The sequence below is a fragment of the Syngnathoides biaculeatus genome, chromosome 4 (assembly GCF_019802595.1).
Source record: "Syngnathoides biaculeatus isolate LvHL_M chromosome 4, ASM1980259v1, whole genome shotgun sequence".
Lineage (NCBI taxonomy): Eukaryota > Metazoa > Chordata > Actinopteri > Syngnathiformes > Syngnathidae > Syngnathoides > Syngnathoides biaculeatus.
The window spans coordinates 24,748,849-24,768,056 of record NC_084643.1 but is presented as its reverse complement, the minus strand read 5'-3'; the positions used below and the strand labels follow the sequence as shown (position 1 = coordinate 24,768,056).

Sequence of the window (19,208 nt, the reverse complement as noted above, 5' to 3'; positions counted from 1 at the left end):
CATGCACCCCTGATATAACTTTTGGAGCTGGGAGATTCACAGGTCAACTTCAGTGCTAACATCTCTTGATGGCACCTTTCACACAGAACAGAAGCAGAAAAATGCCTTGATTAAAAACAACTAAATAAAATCATCTCCTCGTTAAGCACCTCATTAAATGGGAACGTGCCACTACGCTTTTTTACCCTCTCATTCCCGAGGCCAGGATCAAAGCTGATGGTGCATTCTGGTAGTCTGCAGAGGGAATTCCCACACCTGCTCTTGGAACACAGGTGTTATAATATATCTCCTGACACACCAAATTACTGGCAAGGCTTTTTCATACCGTATCTGGAGATAGCCTGAAGAGCTTATCCAGGTTCAAATGTTACTGGAATATTTGACTCTGCCTTTGACGCTGAAAGTACTTAAATGCTAAAATGAATGCAGACCTCCGCCAAGGCTCAACTGTTAACAAAGGAAGAAAAAAATTGTAGACAGAATATTTACTTGTGCAGCTGTACCAACAGATTTCCTGGCATTGGAGTTAGTATCAGTTGTGACCGTGTAACACTTTTTTATTAGTTTTACGATTCTGCGTGAAAGGTACCCAAAAAGAACTGAGGTTTGAAGTCAGGCTGAAAATTTCGCTGGCTTCTGAGGTAGTATCAGAAGTGTAGCAAACTTCGGGATGGAGGCTTGACACATATAGAGTATTTCCCCAATTTCAGAGGTAGTATCAGAGGCTTTTCATACTGCCCATAAAGGTAAGCTCTTTTCCGTTTTACTGTTGTGTGTGAAAGGTACTGACGCTAAAGTTGACCTGTAAATTTTCCTACTTCTGAGGTCGTACCAGAGATGGAACAGTGGCTGTGTATCCCCTTTCATGCTCTTAAAGTTGTCTTTTTCCCAGGAATTTCTCATCTTAGAAGTGGTATCAGTCACTGGTCTGTGTGAATGGTACCAACGTGGTAAAGAGGTGTAGACTACCTCAGAAGCCGAAGGATTCGCAGGTCAACTTCAACACTCCATCCCATGTCAGTTCCTTTAAACACTCGTCTGTTTTTTTTTTTCTATTCTAAATCGACAAATGGAACACAAACAGTTCTACAAAGCTGCAGTGATTTTTTTTTTCTTTTTGCGGAGCATGACTGATTGGCTGTATAATGGTTTCCTGTGCCGGTTCGCAAGAAACATCTGCGCGGTCGAATGAACACGCCGATTCTGCGGTAACAAGCCTGCTATGACGCGGTGTGTAAAATCAGGCTGCATAGTACATGGAAGAAGGACCTCAGGGGATGAGGAGCGGGCTCAAAGGGGGTTAAAAGAGGGTTAGTCAGGAGAGGAAGGGGCGGGGGGAGTCAAAGCGAGTGTTTACGTCTGGAGCCATTTAGTTGGAAGGCCCGGGGAAAAAAAGGCACAGGAGCCGAGGGTCAATTGTGGGACACATCACTGACATCAATTTAGAAATTACGCTGTGGATCAATGGACCAGATGTTCAGAGTCGCCCTCTGCTGGTGAGGCCTGTGCCGTGTTCTTCATTGTCTGATTATAAACATACAGAATTTGTGGGGGGGGGGGGCAGAACTGAATAAAAGTGCAGATACAAAAGGGTTATTTTCTTACGTTTTCCAGTGAATTAGGTGAAAGAATGAATATTTTTATTGAATTACATTTTCTTTGATTAATGTGAAATATAATGTATAACATACAGTGCAAATACTGTAATTTAATTTTGATATTGACTGGTGACCAAGCTGGTAATACTTTGTCAGATCAATATTCCCATTGAAGTACGTGGAAATGCCATTAATCCTTTCCAGCCCCCCCCCCCAAAAAAAAAAACAGGAAAAGCTACTATAGTTTATTTTTTTTATTGATAAGTAAAGTAGGACTATAATATAGGCCTTTATAAAAGATAATAATCACATTGGAAAAACTAATAAGTCACTCATATCTCAAGGCACCACTGGAATACAATAAATAATAGATAATATAATGTAGAACATTTCTATAGTTATTAAATTTTCAGCTTCTGAATGCTGAGTTTTGTTTTTAAATTGATTACAATTACAAAATTGAATATTACTTTCATTTCTTTTTTAATTGTGTATTAACACATGCAGATTACTAAGTTTTTAGGAAAACATCTTTTTAAAATGTTGTTAAAGTTGTGATTCATTTATTTGGGAAATAGAATTAATAATTTCAGTAAAGTGAACTTGCAGAGAATGTTTTTAGTACAAATCCAGATGAAGATACAGAGCCATTGTTTGTTTTTGTTCAAATTGTGAAAAAAAGTTTCATGTTGGCAGCACAGTACATCAGCTGTAAAGTGTTGGGCACACAGTTCTGAGGTCCTGGGTTCAATCCCGGCCCTGCCTGTGTTGAGTTTGCATGCTCCCTCCGTGACTGCGTAGGTTTTCTCCAGGAACTCTGCTTTCCTCTCACATCCCAAATAAAACCCCATGCAACATTAATTGGACACTCTAAATTGCCCCTAGGTGTGATTTTGAGTGCAGTTGTTTGTCTCGATGTGGCCTGCGATTGGCTGGCAACCAGTTCAGGGTGTACCCGACCTCCTGCTTGTTGACAGCTGGAATAGGCCCCGGCACTCCCGTGACCCTCATGACAACAAGCGACTAAGAAAATGGATGGATGGACTTTCACGTTCATGTTAACATGGTCTCTGAACCTGACTAGCATGTATGTCATTATCCAAGCCACTTAACCTCACAAGGGTTGCAGGAAACTGGAGCCTATCCCAGCCAGCTTCAAGTGAAAGGCGAACTACACCCTGAACTGGTCCCCAGTCAGTCACAGGGCAGATTTTGACACCATCACTGAGCGGGAATCAATCCGACGCTGCCCGCACCAAAGGCAGGGATGTGTACCACTACACCATCAGTGACTCCTAGGACGTATGTTTAAAATGAATGGGTTAGGGGTTAGGTTAGTTAATTTACATAATTAAATAATTACATAATTAAACTTTTTTTTTTCATGAAGTCTGGAGGTATACCTATGATAGTGTACAAATTATTCCAAATTAGGATTGTCGAGCCTTGATGGAGGTCTATAGTGCTCTTTGAGCGCAGTATTACAGTCGGCCTGTGTGTCTTCTTTTCATTACTGCCTTTTAAAAATGACACCAAAAAAAAAAAAAAAACGGTACGGGGAAAGTTGCTGACTAAACACACCTGCAAAGCGGCAGCAGACGTGAAATGAAATCAAAACAAGTGGTCCTGATCCAAAACCACCAGACACATCTTTCTCAACATCAAAGAGACGAGCTCAAACCATTTAAAAAGGATCAGACAGTCACGGATTCATCACATGTTACATCGACAAACGAATTCATTGTATTAATTTCAATCCCTGAGGCCATCAATCAGTGGGAAGAGATGTGGCGACATAAACCACACCAGCCGCATGAGAGCCGGGAATTCTGCAAGATTAGTCAAATTTGCGCGGATACCGTTGAGGACAAAATACACCAGACGGAGGCGTGACTTGAATTCTTGGTCGGGAGACATCAAAACATGAAAACAATAGAGACCCAAGAGAGTGCGAAAACTTCACACTGCATTTCCGGGTAAATTTGAAATGAAATCGTTTGGTGGTGATGTGCTGTGACATTGCCCATAAGTAAAATAAGTACCTGTTCACGATGTTCGAGAAACGCTGTCGACAAACAATCCTAACTGGGATCAGTACAAAATTGTGCAGTTGTCAGGCACTGACTGGGAAAAGATGCAAAACGTGTGTGCTGGGGGTGAGAGGAGGGGAATGTGGCTTTGCGTCAAGCCACAAAATTCCGATATCTGCACCATGAGGCCGCCTTCAAAGGCTTCTCAATGCACTCAGTGATGAGTTGAAGAAGAGGGCAGACCTTCGTTCGACACGAAGATGTGCAGCACACATGTGCTCCAAATGCAAAGTGAGTGTTGACAGCGGAGGGTGATATTTATGCCATCCTCTTGCCAAGGAAGATTTGTGGTTAAAAAAAAACTGGGAAGGGTCAGGGGGTGATTCTTGCTTTACCCATCACGTGTGAAGCAGCAACTTAAAAACTTGGGACTTGCTTAGCTAAAACTATTGAAATACTCAACCTGACTTTGACTATTTGCGTTTGTTGTGTTTATGGGGGGGAGTGCACACAAATCTGGCCACCCACCGAGTCCAAAGTTCACAAAACATAACCTGCGGTCTTGAAATACAATTCATCTCGTAACCACCCTCATAACTCAAAATGCTCTCATCTTTCCCCACTGAAATAAACGGTAAAGCCATTAATGCATTTCACACACCCACACCCAAAAAATTGTGATTTCATTTGTTTTTACAAACAAGCTAACTATATAATACTGTATTTTAGAAAGAGGAACAGTGATAATTAAATAGAATGAAAAGAATATAAAGCTTCAAATTCAATTTGTCATTCTACACAGAGGATAAAGGATATATGGCGGGAGTATTGTTATAGTGACTGTCTGCATGTGTTGCTGCACCATTTTTCGATGCAACGTCACTGAAATGCATGATTTTTAGTAGGTTATTAATGAAAACATGGCAGCTGACGTGGACCCTTGCATTTTTTTCACCACAAAACATGATTTTGACGTATACAGCTTTTTGTAACTCCCCCCATGAATATCCTCTCGAGGGATTTGTTTTCGAGAAGAAGACGGTAGTGAGGTACATAGCAGGACAGCCCTCAAGTGGACTCGTTTGTTTCTATTAGATTTACCTCCGGGAAGGAAGCCCGTTGTTCCTTCGTGTTAGCCAAAATGCCGGCTCGTTGCATTGCTGGACATTGCTTGAACACTTGGGAGGATGGATTTAGCCTTCATAAGTTTGCAAGAGACCCGGTTCGTCATGAAAAATTTATTTCACAGAGCTTTGTGGATTCCAAATGACAGGTAGATGTGTATACAGACACTAAAATAAATAATAGTTTGGGGCGGATCACGTAATCGGTCTCTCATAACTTAACAAATGATCCGCGTACGAAATTTGTCGATGTGCACGTCAGACGACGTCAGCCTGCTGCGCGAACGGCGGCAAATCTGAAGAACCCAGCCAAGAATGCCTAACTCAGCTGCGTGCGCGCAGTAAACCGCCCCAGCTCGACGGTGTTCATCATGTACTGCGGCGGCTATGAGCAACCCCCTAAAAGCAGCACAGCTCGGCTCCATTATATGTCACCACAGCGCCGAAAATCAGCCGCACCGGCTGAGGCGCCGCGTTCGGCGGTCACGGCTTCTGCGAACGCTGCGCATTGGGCTTTGCGAATGTGGGCGGCTCTGAAGAACCCAGCTGAGAATGCCTCATTCAGCCACGTGCGCGCAGTAAAGCAGCATCTATAAACAACCCCCTGAGGCAGCACCGCTCGGCTCCGTCATAAGCCACACTACCCGGCTGCGATGAGCCGCGATGGCAGAAGTAGATCGGACGGGGATGCGGTTTGGCCGTGACGCATATCTGAATATGGCTCGAAACAATAGTGTAATATTGCCCCGAGGGCTCAAAACATTAGTGTAATACTGTCCTGGTAACTTCACTCGGTTGCGTGGTGTTCTCCTTTTCGAAAAGAGCTTCCGTGTCAGAAGGGGCGCGTTTGTCTCCCATAGTTAGGGTGCACCGCGTGTTTTCATTGGCGAATGTCCGAGTGACGTCACGGACGGAGGATGCACTCAATATGGCGACCACTTGGATATCGTAGAATGACAGGTCTGCAACTTTCCGCATGGATGTCGCGCTCTCCGCTCACATTCATTTTTTCGTATAGACATTGAAGTGAATAATGTTATATGTATTTTTCATTACAATGTCTATTTTAGAATGTTTATAGAGTTGACACTTGACCTTTAAAATCCACATAGACGGGTAAGGCACATTAACTTTACTGCTGACTATTTACCTGCTACTCAAAACCCGACGTGTACAGTTAATAATCGTTTAAAGGTATGCTTTAAAGGTAGCGATACATTTTATGGTTCCAAATCCAAACTGATCTGAGGTGTTGTGGTTGGTGGAGGTGTTTTTTTTTAATATATATAATTTGTCAACATTGTTAATGAAAAGTGACACTTTGACGTTGATCCCACACTGTAAAGTTCTCAGTTTTCCTACATGAGTTTAAAATTGCTTTACCAAACGAGGGTCCTCTTGGAAACACTTTTCAGACAGCTTCACCTCCCTCCGCCATCCTTCCACTTTTTTCACTCACACACACACACACACACACACACACACACACACACACACACGCACACACACACACACATCAGTCCTATCTTGACATTTCTGTGGTGAGCCGCCGGCAGACTTGTTGAAACCTGCAGAGGAGCCCTGCATGAGGAAAGTACCCCTTGTGATGCAGCACGTCGTTAGGAAAGACCTGTTGCGCACTTGCACATACACACACACTCTAGCGTATTTTTTTCTCTCTTTCCAGGCACACATTCCCACACAATAAATAGCAAGTTTTATTTTTTTAATAGAGCACAATATTTTCCTTTTATTTTTAATAAATGCTATTTTCAAGAGTATTCAATTTCTTTGGCTTAAAAAAACTATTTGAGTTTAAAAATGAATATAACTTTTTTCCATAAATTCTTTTTTTTCTGAATATCACAACTTCTTTTCTTAAAATAATGTACTTATTTAAAAACAATTGCACAGATTTATGTAACATTTTTCCTTAAAATATTTAACATGCTAATCTTAAAATTAGAACTTTTTTCTGAGGATCTTCCAAATTTTTTCCCTAAAAAAATGGAAATTCCTTTCACAGTATTTTCCTAAAAAGTATCACTTTTTTGTTTTAATATAGCAACTTCTTCCCTGAAAAAAATTCTACATTTTATCTCAGAATATTGCTGCTTTTTTCATTGCAAAATTTCCAAACTTTTTTTCTCAGAATAGGGTAACAACTTTCCTTAAAAACATTACTTTTTTCACTTATTACTGCAACTATTCCCTAAATATTATGCCTTTTTTGTCTCAATAGAGAAACTTCTTTCCTTTGAAAAAGCTCCTCTTTATCTGAGATTTCTATTGTGAGATTTGTCCTTTTGAAATTCACATTTTTCAGATTTTTAACTTTATTATTGAAATTGTTTTCATTTTAAAAACTAGTCTTTCAGAATATTGCAACAAAATAACTTTTTCTGAATTAATACTTTTGCATGATATTTTTTTTTCATTGCATATAGCCACCCCTTAACTTTTTCAGGAATTTAGCAGCTTTTTTTCGTCAGAAGAATTAAAAAAAAATAATAACCTTTCAGGCCTTGCAACTTTTTCCTTAAAAGTGCACCTTTATTTTTTCATTATGCAACATCAAATAACTTTGTCTTCCCTCCAGAGGCTTCGTCTCGACATGACGTGAAATCCAGTACGTCCCCCCACCACCACAGATACTTTGTACTATACTGCACGTCTGATGTGTCAGATGAATCAGTGTGTCTGCACTTGTTGGAGAGGGTTGGGGGGCTTCTGGGCCGGACCACTCACACTTAAGTAATGTTTCAGATTTTTCCCAGCATGCACCATTGTCTCCTATGATGTGGGACCCCCTGGCACGCAAGGGGGTGCAGGTGTGCTTCATGACTTCTAGCGTGCTCTGCCTTGATGATGTGAAAACAAACCTTCAATTAACCAACACGGCCGGGGGCTACACGGCTAGCGAGTGCAACGAATCCACCATTTTGTGTGATACGCTCACAAAAGGGAATTTACGAGTGTGACTTACAGGTCCGGACCGTGCCGGGGTATCAAATATGCAGATGGAATGCCTCACTCTTTTCTTTGCTGGCACAACATGAAGGCTGCCAGCAGGAGAGGAAATGGGCGGGAAAGACCTGGAGCGAGGTACCGGATAACGGCCAGATCACGTTTCCAAAAAGCAATCTATCACTTTTGAACGGCACACAACAATGCTAACAGTTTGGGTTTCTCTTCACACATGGTAGATCCAGATCTGACTTTGTTGGGTTCAATTATAGACTGGATTTGCATGGAGAGTCATCAAATCTTGGTGTTTTGAAGCATGTGTTCTTGACACTTTTTGTTGGTCTACTCATGAAAATTGTATCTATCAATCTTGCTCAAGACCTGATCTTGTACAAATTAGTTTTGTTGATTCATGGCGGGTCATCACATTTCAATGCTACGCTTTCCCCACACACAATGAGGAAAACGTTTTTCCAACCTAGGCTTGTCCATTTATCGAGGATGCGTGGCAGACATCTTTGTTATCAGTAGACCCACCCAAAAACGTCTCAAGAAGCCATGTCCAAAAATACATGGGAAGTCTGGCTTTTTGGTTAGAAGCAGTCATTTTAGCCAACGACAATCGTTTTACTTGCAACATGAAATTTGATTGGCAGTTCTGTCACGAGTACACCCACAAAAAAGTCTCGAGGAACCATGTCCAAGCATACAGAGAAGGTCTGCACACACTGTTCACCATTCTTAAAGGTCTCATATTTTGGCCATTTAGACTTTTGTAGAGTGACCCTCTAACGTGGACTTAGTGTAAAAGTAAAACAAAACACCTTGTATTTGTCATGAGTGTCCAGAAAGGTCTTCTCTGACAACTACTTCTGTTTAACCAAATTTTGTATCGGCTTTGTCCATAATTGGTTAAGACCACTCCCTATCCTCTGATTGGTTGCTTTTGTGTAGAAAACTCACATTTGTGAAAGCACATTTGACTTTGGTTTGCTATGTTGAGAGCGCTGGCTCGAGAGTAGAAGAGGAAGGTTGAGATCTTCGATAGTGATGTAGACAAGGTTGAGAAATTCAAATGATCTCATTTCAGCACTCTTGGGATAAAAACGTCAGGAATGCAGAAATGTGTGGATAGGTTTAATTCTTATTTCACGTTTAGTAAAACCAGATTCCATCCCAACTAGTAGAAAATGTTGGTTTGGCAAAATATATCCCCTTTAATGAGGGCCAACATCCCAACCCCCACTTTGCCAGGTCTGACGATCGAGAGGGACTGTCTTCTATGTGCATGTCTGTTGCAGAGGTGTGTCGACCAGCTTAGTCCACTCCTGGGGCGCCACCATCAAGGAGCTTTTTAACTACCTTGAAATCGCCAACTCCAGAATTAATAGAAAATGGCCCACTCCAACCAAAATGGAAGACTTTCTGTGTCCTTTCTGGGATGTTTTTGGGAGATTTTTTGCAGGTCTCATCATGAGCGATCCATCCATCCATTTTCTTAGCCACTCATCCTCCCAAGGGTCCCGGGAGTGATGAAGCCTATCCTAGATGTCAATGGGGAGGAGGCAGGGTACACCCTGAACTGGTTGCCATCCAATCACAGGGCACATGGAGAGAGACAAAAGTTGCACTTAAAATCACACCATGGGGCAATTTAGAGTCCCCAATTAAAGCATGTTTTTGGGGCGTGCGAGTAAAACGAGAGCCCCCAGAGAAATCCCACACAGGCACGAAGAGAACATGCAAACTCCACACAAGTAGGGCCGGGATTGAACCCAGGACCTCAGAACTGTGAGGCCAACGCATTACAGCTCCTCCACCGTACTGCCCAATAATGGCCATTTCAGGACTATTTCAGTTTCTCGACACACTTTGAAAATCCCCGAAAATAGGCCAGGTCTATTGGACAAATTTGAATGAGAAAAGTGAAAATGATCACATCCTGAAAACATCTGTGAGCTTTGGTCCCTATCGCAAATCCAGAAATTGTTTTGGCGAAACTCCCTCTGTACCCGCAGCTTCTTGCTTATCATAAAAAACATTTGATATCATCTCGTAGTGTTTGTGTCATCTCCATAGCAACGTTGCACCCTGCTACTGTGTCGCGTCAGACAGGAAGTTTCCGTTCAAAAAAAAAGGCAAATGATGGATTAATTTCCATCCCAGCATAATGAATGATTGCAGTAATCCTGTAATGTCTGATTACTTTGCAGTTAGGGTCAATAAATAAGATACCTCCGTCAAAATCCCCTGAGGGGAAATTCAGGTGTTCAGGACTATACAGCAGATTGGTCAAAAGATTTCAATTAATTTTAAAAAGAATAAAAATGCTCACAGCACAATGGGGCAACTTCTTAGAGAGTTGGCCTCACAGTTCGGAGGACCGGTCTTGAATCCCAGCCTCGTGAAACGGGCATTAATTGGAGATGGAGATCAATTGGATAGTAAAATAAAAGGTTTCAAAAATACTTTATTCTTGTAAAAAAGTAGGACTTTAATGATGAAAATTTGTTTTGGGTTTTTTCCTCCAAAAAAACTGTCTCTGTTTGAATTTTTAAAGTGACATTATTTTTTGTGTTAACCAGTATAACAATAAAAATTAAGGTTCTGATTTTTTTTTAACAGATTATATTTTCCCATCCATCCATTTTTGCCACCACTTATCCACACAAGGGTCACAGGAGTGCTGGAGCCTATCCCAGCCATCTTTGGATGGGAGGTGCGGTCCACCATGAACTGGTCGGCAGCCATTCCCAGGACACATACAAACAAACCCATTTGCAATCTAGAGGGAATTTAGTCCTCAATTGACCCCTCCGTGGATATTGCGCAATCCGCGTCACTGACCAATCAGAGGCCAGAGATCTGCATAAACCAAAGCCCGTTTTTGCTCCCGCCATTTTCTCAGACAACATTGCATGGTCCAGTATAGGATTAGTTAGCGTTTTATCGCATATTTGGGTTATTTAACAAAAAATATGGTTAAGAGGTGTAGTCACGGACTTTGTAATAGTGACGACAGGTATCCTGAAAGGCTAGTTGGTGGAGTTCGATTCGTACCCTTTCCAAAACCAAAGACCCAGTACGAAAAATGCCTTCGATGGATCAAACTTTGTAGAAGACCGGATCATCAACTAAATCCATCTATTATCAAACGGAACACATATGTTTGCACGAAGGTATACCTTATGTTTAATTTTCAATACATGTCTCGTATAAATGAATTTGAAGTTCTTCGCTAGCATAACACTGCTGCGTGTGAACGATTGACACACTTATTCTTTGTTGAGCGATATTTAGCGATGATCAGACTGCACAAACGTATTGATTTCTTGCTGGCTCGTGGCCAAACCTTAACCAGACTGTGTTTGCACGAATATATGCCCTAAATTTGATTTTTAATACACGTCTCGTATAAATGAATGAGACGTTCTCCGCTAGCATAACATTGCTACGTGTGAATGATTGAATGAAATCAGAAGCATGGCATCTGTCTCAGTTCAGAATGTATTGTATTGTATTTGCCATTTTTACTGTTTGTCTTACGTCAGCGCACGTGGCGTGACGTCACTTCAGGAGGCGTGGTTAAGTGCCCTGTACGGAGGTGTCAATTATAACCAAGCATGCAAATTTTGTGATGTAGGCAGAAATCAGAAGGCCTGGAGAAAACTCACACAGGCACATGAATAGCATGCGAACTACATACAGATGAAGCAGGGATTTGAACCCTGGACCTCAGAACCGTGAGGAAAATGTGCTAACCAGTCATTCACTGTGCCATTACAGTTGTCATCTGGAAAAAAAAGCCTTTCATCCTTCTGAAAGGATCATTTGTCCCAGAATATCAGAATTTATTAAAATTAAGCTTGTTTGCATCTTTTTCCTCGGTTAAATACAAATAGCTGCATCTTGGTTTTGTGTCATTTGCAAATTCCATTTTTTTCCCCCAAGCAGAAAGTCAAAGTGGCTCGAAGGTACATGAAAATCGACTCATTTCGCATGCTGACGCTGTGGCGGCATTTTATGAATATGCATAGCTTCCACACCCAGAGTTTGTACCAGCGCTGTGGGTCCCCGCAGCCGGCAGGCTGAGTGGGTGGATGCAGATGTCTGTACATTTCACTTGGCTAAACCGGCTGTCGCATTTGTCTCCTGGCATCTTGAGAGCAGTACATGGAATATTCCGATCTGATAGATGGTAGGGGGGTAAATGAGATTAGAAAAAAGTCATTTAAAAAAAAAAAAAAAAGTTTCAATCTTAAAAAAAAAGAATATTTTCATGGGTAAAATTATCCATCCATCCATTTTCTTAGCTGCTTATCCTCACAATGGTCGAGGGAGTGCTGGAGCCTTTCCCAGTCATCATCAGGAAAGAGGCAGGGTACGCCCTCAACTGCTTGCCAACCAATCGCTGGGCGCATGGAGACAGACAACAGTCACACTCACAATTAAACTTAAGGGCAATTAAGAGTACTGCATGTTTTGGGGATGTGGGAGGACTGAGGTTCAAATCCTAGCCCCGCCTGTGTGGGGTTTGCATGTTCTCCCCACGCCTGCGTGGGTTTTCACCTGGCACACTAGTTTGGATGGATTGATGGGTGATTTACTGTACGTGGTGGCACCCATTAGAACATTAGTCTCACAGTTTGCCCATTTTTGTACTGCGTATGTAAGTCTGGTTCGGTAACATGACCATATATCCACTATCTGCGATGTCACGTCCAGTTCAGTGTGAACGCCGCCTCTTGCCCGAAGATACCGAGGAGAGGCTCCAGCACTCTCATGACCCTTGAGAGGATAAGCAGCTCAGAAAATGGATAGATGGATGGATAGTCATCTTTTCCAAAGACAAAAAGCATCTTTTCCCATCCATCCATTTTCCCAGCCACTTTTCCTCATAACGATTGTTTTTATTGAATATTTTTAATTTTACAAGAATAAACTTTTTTTTTTTAGTGTAAAGTATCAACACCCTTTGAGGTTTCACTGTCATTGTCCGTGTGAGCATGGAAGTCCCTCGGCAGAACGAGGAGACCCCAGCAGGGGCGCTTTCAAGCAACCCCTCCAAGGATTGCGAAAAGGGTGGGGACTCTGTTCAGCTGTTCAGTGCACAGACACAAACAAGAACCAGTACTTGTTCCCCCCCTCGGACACACACACACCTAAAGATAAGCTCTTTCACTGCCAGAGAGGTGACGTTCCATGTGAACCATTTTACCAGATAAGCAGTACAGAAAACAGATGGTTGGATAAAGGAAATATCTCATTATTATCAATTAAAATTGTAACTGTATGTTTTACCCCAGAAAAAAAGACGATTCCTGTGAGCTTTCCATTTTGTAAACGACAGAGGTTTTATATCGTAGACCACCGCCCTGAGGGCAAAAAGAGGCTTGGAAATTGGGGAAATCAATGCCCACCCGGCCCACCACCTCATTACACTCCACCCCCACCCCCACCTTAATACCTCTACTGATAGTTTAGTGGCTCACACAGCTGCCTTTTTGAATGCAGATTCAGACTAGGGTGCGAGTTGAGGAATTTCACTTTTATTCCATATAACCTGGAGGATGACTCTACGGGGAAATACTGTCATCTGGTGGCTGTCAGTGTCAATTACAGAATGAAACCACCTGGATGAATGAGAATACAGTATTCACAACACACTCAAACTTAATTTACCTGAGGCAGAGTCTGGCTGAGAGTGGGCCGCCGATTCGGGGCACCTGCAAATGACCCGCGGGCCGCAAGTTTGAGGAACCCGCTTAATTTAAGCGGAGGAGTTTTTGCAGGAACATGTCTGTCATTATGTGTGACCGGCTTCAGGCACTATTTTGTGAGCGTGCATCAGCCTGTGGAAAACCTCACATTCTTTTCTCCACTCTCACAATACCAAAAGCAATTTGAACATTGAGTTGATATCTTTGATTTCCATCTTACCATTTACTAGTACGTTGTTTGGAATCGAACTTTATCGTTGGCTTGCTTGTGGGACAACTACATGGTGAAACTGCTACGGTAGATTTTTTCTTCTGGTAATAATGAGACTAACACTTTGACAACTATGAAGTTGGAAAGTCTTACTAATTCTGATTAATGTGGGTTTTTTTTTTATGAGAACCCTCCCGGGGAATATATATATAGATAGATATAGATAGATATATACATATACACACACACACACACATATTATATGTGTGTGACCAGAATCTAAATGTGTACACATTAAGGTGGCCGAAACGAGTAAAATATACCACGGGGTCTGTTTTGAGATTTTATTTATGAATGTATTTATTTATTTATTTGTTTATTTATGGCAGGTTAGAGTGTCTCACAGTTCTGTGGACTAGTGTTCGAATCCCGGCCCCGCCTGCATGGAGTTTCCATGTTCTCCCTGCGCGTTGTTTCTCCGGGCACTCTGGTTTTCCTCCCACATCACAAAAATATGCATGAATCAGAGACTACCTTTTGCCCTTAAGTGTGACTGTGAGTGCGACTGGTTGTGTGTTTCTATGTGTCCTGCAACCGGCTGGCAAGCAGTTCAGGGAGTTACCGCGCCTCCTTCCCGAAGATAGCTGGCATCGCCTCCCACGACCCTTGTGAGGACAAGCGGCTCAGAAAATGGATTGACGATGGATTCTTAAAATTGAAAGCGCAGTGATCGTCGCCTCTTGATTGCGTAGTATGACGCAGAATAATATGTGTCTGTCAAGATGGCGGCCCCCGTGAGGCTGTTGGTCCGGAGGGTTTTCGGTCGAACTTCCTCGGCCATCTCCGTCTCCACGCCCGGCAGATTGCACCTGTCGGCCCACTGCTGGGCGTCGCTGTCCGGCCGATGTTTTAGCGATGAAGCGGGAGAGAAAAACACTCATTTCGGCTTCGAAACTGTCCCGGAGGCAGAGAAGGCGAAGAAAGGTGAGTCGAAGGCGAACTCCGTTGAACAATCCTTTTGTTTTAACACTTACTGGTCGCTTAAAATCGTGTACATTCATTCTGGAATGTCTATTTAGATCATTCCGATTTGGGCGATTCTGGTGAAAAAATCGGCATCAAATCTGGTCGTGGAACGGAGCTTGTTTTTTTTTCTTTTTTTTTTACTGCACTACATAATATGTAAACAAATGGAAGTCGCTCCCAAAATGCGCCGTGTGTTGAAGAATGCACTCAAATTCAAATTGTGGGATTTTACTCAGGACTCACTCATCTTGAGACTTGACGGCAAAGACTTGAGACTTATTTGTGACTTGCGAAGCAATGGCGTGGTCCTACCTCTGCCTACTGGGTGCTGAATATTGGATTCACACCACAGCAGCTGGTTCTGTTTGTTGGTCGGTGCTGTCCAGTGAGCGAGAATTCTGGATATTGACTTGGAGGATAAAGGACACGTGTACACACACGTTTTGCCAGTCTAGCTCCAGTATCCATCAATGTAGTCTATTCGCATTGGGACGGATAATTCATTCATAAAGACGGCAAATGTGACTGCATCTGTTGCAGACTCTCTTATTGACACAAAATCCACCACAAATCATGAAATAGGTCGGTTTTATATTATCTTGCCTGCTTTTGAACACATCTTTATAAGGCAGTATTAATCTCTTCAACAATGCGCAATTTATGATGCAGAATTTTTAGGTAGGATATATTTTTGACATGAGCAAAATAAAACGATCTGCTACTGCCTTCATTTCAAGGATATAAGTTTTTAAATTGGAGTCAGGAAGAACAAAGTGGGGATCCACCTGTCGCGTGCTAAGTGCAACTGTAACATTTCTTCAATTTTGTAGTGTACAAGGTGTTTGAGAACGTGGCGCAGAAGTACGACTTGATGAACGACGCCATGAGTCTTGGTATCCACCGCCTTTGGAAAGATGCGTTGCTGCACGCCATGCACCCCCACCCCGGGGCGCACCTCCTGGATGTAGCCGGTGGAACAGGTGCACCGATCCGTCTTATTCATAATACAATAGCAAATGTACAGTTCAGAGCATTCACACAAAACTGCACTTAAATAATTATTCAATTAAGTTGGTAGAAATTCACCTAAATGTGTAAAAACAATTAAGAAAAAATATGGAGAAATTTGTCACAAGCTTGACAGTTAAATGCAACTGAACGGTAACTGCGGCAGTGATTATTTGTCACACCACTAGAGGGAGCCTTCATACCACGAGACAGTGACTTGAAAATCACTTTTCTACTTTCTTCTTAGTGTAGTTGCTGGTTTTGTTTGTTGGGAAAATCTGGAACATTTTGAAAAATTGATGAAAAAATGGATGAATCTGTCACCCCCCCGTCCCCAAAATAGACTTATCTCAGAAATGTACGATTCTTCTATAAACTTTCTTTGGGTTGCCACAGCGTGTCTTCTCAGATGAACAGTCATATTTGTTTGAAACAGTTTTTACACCAGATGCTTCTTCGATAACGAACTTTAAAAAAAACAATGCATTCCTCCAAAAATAATATTGTGATTTTTAAAAATAAAAATGTTTTTGTTTTTCTACAACTATTTTTTTGAGGATTTTTTTCATAACAAGATGAAATGTGTCCATGTGAAAAAAATGGACAAGTGTTTTTTTGTCCTTCCTGAAAAAAAATTCCAAAATAGTTTTTAAAATGAATAAATTTTTTTGAATAATAAATTTCCCCTAAAATATTTCTTTTAAAAAATATAAGAAAACATTTGACTATTTATAAAAGAGGACTTTTTTCCCGATTTTTTTTTTTTTTTTTTTTTTAAATCCAACCTTCTTTAAGAAAAAGTATATTGAAAATATTTTTAATTAGGAAAAACAAATTGCTCCAAAAAATAACAAGTATAAAAAATATGTATTTCTGATATGAATATGACAGAAACGAATCACAAAAATATTTTCCAAAAAAGTAAAAAAATACTTATTCCTGAAAATATCCCAATTTTTCTTTCAGAGAGTATTTTCCCCAAAACTTTGTTTTGGAAAAATCTCATTTTAAAATTTCTATTTTATGAAATAGTGTGGTAAAAAAGGAAAGTGGTCTGGTAGACCTTCCAAAAGAAATCCATCCATCTTTTGTGTCTCTTCGTTGCTGGGATGGGGCACAGGTTCCAACTGTTTCTGATACTGTGCCGCTTGTTGGCATAATACTCACATTTTTGTTCCAAAAACAAACCAACTTAATGAAACGCTGCTCAAATAATAGTTTTCAATTATCGAGTCATGGTTTTTAGAGGCAACCTGGAATTTGGCAGAGATGGTCACCTCAAAACATTGTACGCAGTAAAATGTAAAAATGTCATGAATCAGGCATAGCAAATTTGTGTCTTCTTGCCGCAGGCGACATCGCATTCCGTTTCCTGAAGTACGTCGCCTCTCAAAAAGAGCGCCGGGCCAGGCGCTTGGCGCGCTCTATGCAGACGCCGTCGTGGCAGGACATCTCGGATAAATACTCTGGCACCGAGGAGGAGGAGGGTGAGAAAGGTGGACTCCGGGAATCCAGGGCGGTGGTCTGTGACATCAACAAGGAGATGCTGAAAGTGGGCAGGGAGAAAGCCCACCTCATGGGCATCAGTGCCGGTGAGTGCGAACCTCGGGACATCACATGGAGAAAAACTGTCCTTGTGGCCACGGTGTAGAAATAATAAGTGCAAGGTATTGTACTGCTTTTCCTCATATTCGCAGGCAAGTCAGCCGCTGCAGTGCCGTGAAAAAGTGTTGGCCCAAAAAACTGTCAAAAGTTTCCTGTACCTGTGTGGAAAAAGTAACAGCCCCCTAACCTAAGAACGGTTGGGCCATCCGCAGGAACAATAACCAAATTCAAGTGTTTCCGAACACTGCCAATGATTCTTTCAATCTCTGTGGAGATATTTTCTCCCACTCTTGATTGCAAAATTGTTTGAATTCAGTCAAAAAGGGAGGCTTTTCCAACATAAAGGACCTTTTTAAGGTCATGCCACTGCATTTTAATCGGATTCAAGTCTAGACTTTGAACAAGTCTCTTCAAAGCCTTCATTTAATTTTTCTAAGCCATTCAGAAGTTGACTTGTAGTTGAACCCGAGTGCGGTTCAGCTTGAGGTCACAAATCGATGGCTGAACATTCTCCTTTAGGGTTTTATGGTACAGAACAGAATTCATGGTTCCGTCAATCACGGCAAATTGTCCAGGTCATGAAGGGGTGAAGCAGCCCAAGCCCATCGCACTACCACCACCGCGTTTGACGGTTGGCATGATGTTCTTTTTCTGAAATGGTGTTCTACATTTATGTATCGAGACACACACCTTCTAAAAAGATCAACTTTTACCCCGCTAGTCCATACAATATTTTCCCAAAAGATCCATTTATGTATATATGTATGTATTTTATGAATTTATGTATTAATGTGTTCATGGGGTTGATATTAAACACAATTTTTGTGTGTGTGTGTGCGTGTGTGTGCCAGGTGTATCGTGGGTGGTGGGGGACGCAGAGGAGTTGCCATTCAATGACGATCAATTTGACATCTACACCATCGCCTTCGGGATTCGGAATGTCACTCACGTAGATCTGGTGAGCATTTGTTAATTCTTATTTATATCGTGACCCGGGGGGGGGAGATCTCTCTGAATGTTCTGAATGTCCATTCCCATGCCGTTGTTGTATTGTTCTGAATTGTTGCTGTCAATTCTGTCAGACCGCTCACAGCATGGATGTCGTCAAATAGTCCATCCGTGTAAACATCCTGTCCTTTCTTCAAATGATACAATTTTTTTTCCTTTAAAAAATGACCTTTTTTCCTTGAAAAAAAAAAAAAAGGCTGACTTTGAAAAAACATTGAGTACTTAATGTTTTTCTTCAAAACAATATTTTTCTAAAATGAATTACTTTATCCTAAAATAGAAATGCTTCATGAAGGTGTAAGCCTTTATTTTTTATTACTTTTGAGATTAACTGTGAATAAGAAAATATTACTTTTTAATGGAAAATAAAATTTAAAAACATCAAAACTACAATTGTTATTTCTGGAAAAATAACAATTATCACAAGATTACAATTGTTTCCTGAAACTTACTTTTTTCCTGAAGAAAAAATACCATCCTCAAAAATATGCAACTTTTTGTCTTTGGGGGGACAATGTGAACGTTTTCTTGAAAAATTATTCCATTATTTTTCATGAGAAATATATCTACACGATTGTGAAATTACATGACCAATAAAACCTTTTTATAAAGAAAATAAAATGTTTTTTTTTCATATTACAGCTTTTAAAGACAAAAAAAAACAATCACCATGAATTGTCTTTTTTCTTAGAAAAAAAATAAGATTGTGATTTTTTTTTTTTTAATTGAAACTTTTATTTTCTGTTTTTGGAAAAATACAATTGAAAGCACCGTAGTGATGTGTGCGTTTTTATGTATGTATGTATTTATTTATTTATTGAGGCCCTGGAGGAGGCGCTGCGTGTCCTGAAACCAGGCGGCAGGTTCATGTGTTTGGAGTTCAGCAAAGTGACCAATCCCGTCTTGGCCAG

General features: G+C 41.1%; 1 protein-coding gene across 3 annotated transcripts in view; it reads left to right on the top strand.

The window, feature by feature from the left end:
- The window catches only part of coq5 (coenzyme Q5, methyltransferase), a 30,826-nt gene that overhangs the window by 9,008 nt on the left and 2,610 nt on the right, over nucleotides 1-19,208 (top strand). Inside the window, exons 1-6 of one of the 3 annotated variants that reach the window (XM_061816883.1) lie at nucleotides 14,111-14,318; nucleotides 14,433-14,634; nucleotides 15,507-15,656; nucleotides 17,037-17,276; nucleotides 18,141-18,247; nucleotides 19,120-19,208. In XM_061816883.1, the coding sequence (XP_061672867.1) occupies nucleotides 14,433-14,634; nucleotides 15,507-15,656; nucleotides 17,037-17,276; nucleotides 18,141-18,247; nucleotides 19,120-19,208 (788 nt within the window). In that variant the 5' untranslated portion in view covers nucleotides 14,111-14,318. Of the gene's footprint in view, nucleotides 1-14,110; nucleotides 14,319-14,384; nucleotides 14,635-15,506; nucleotides 15,657-17,036; nucleotides 17,277-18,140; nucleotides 18,248-19,119 lie in introns of those variants that run through there. The other 2 variants (XM_061816884.1, XM_061816885.1) reach the window with 2 other exon arrangements.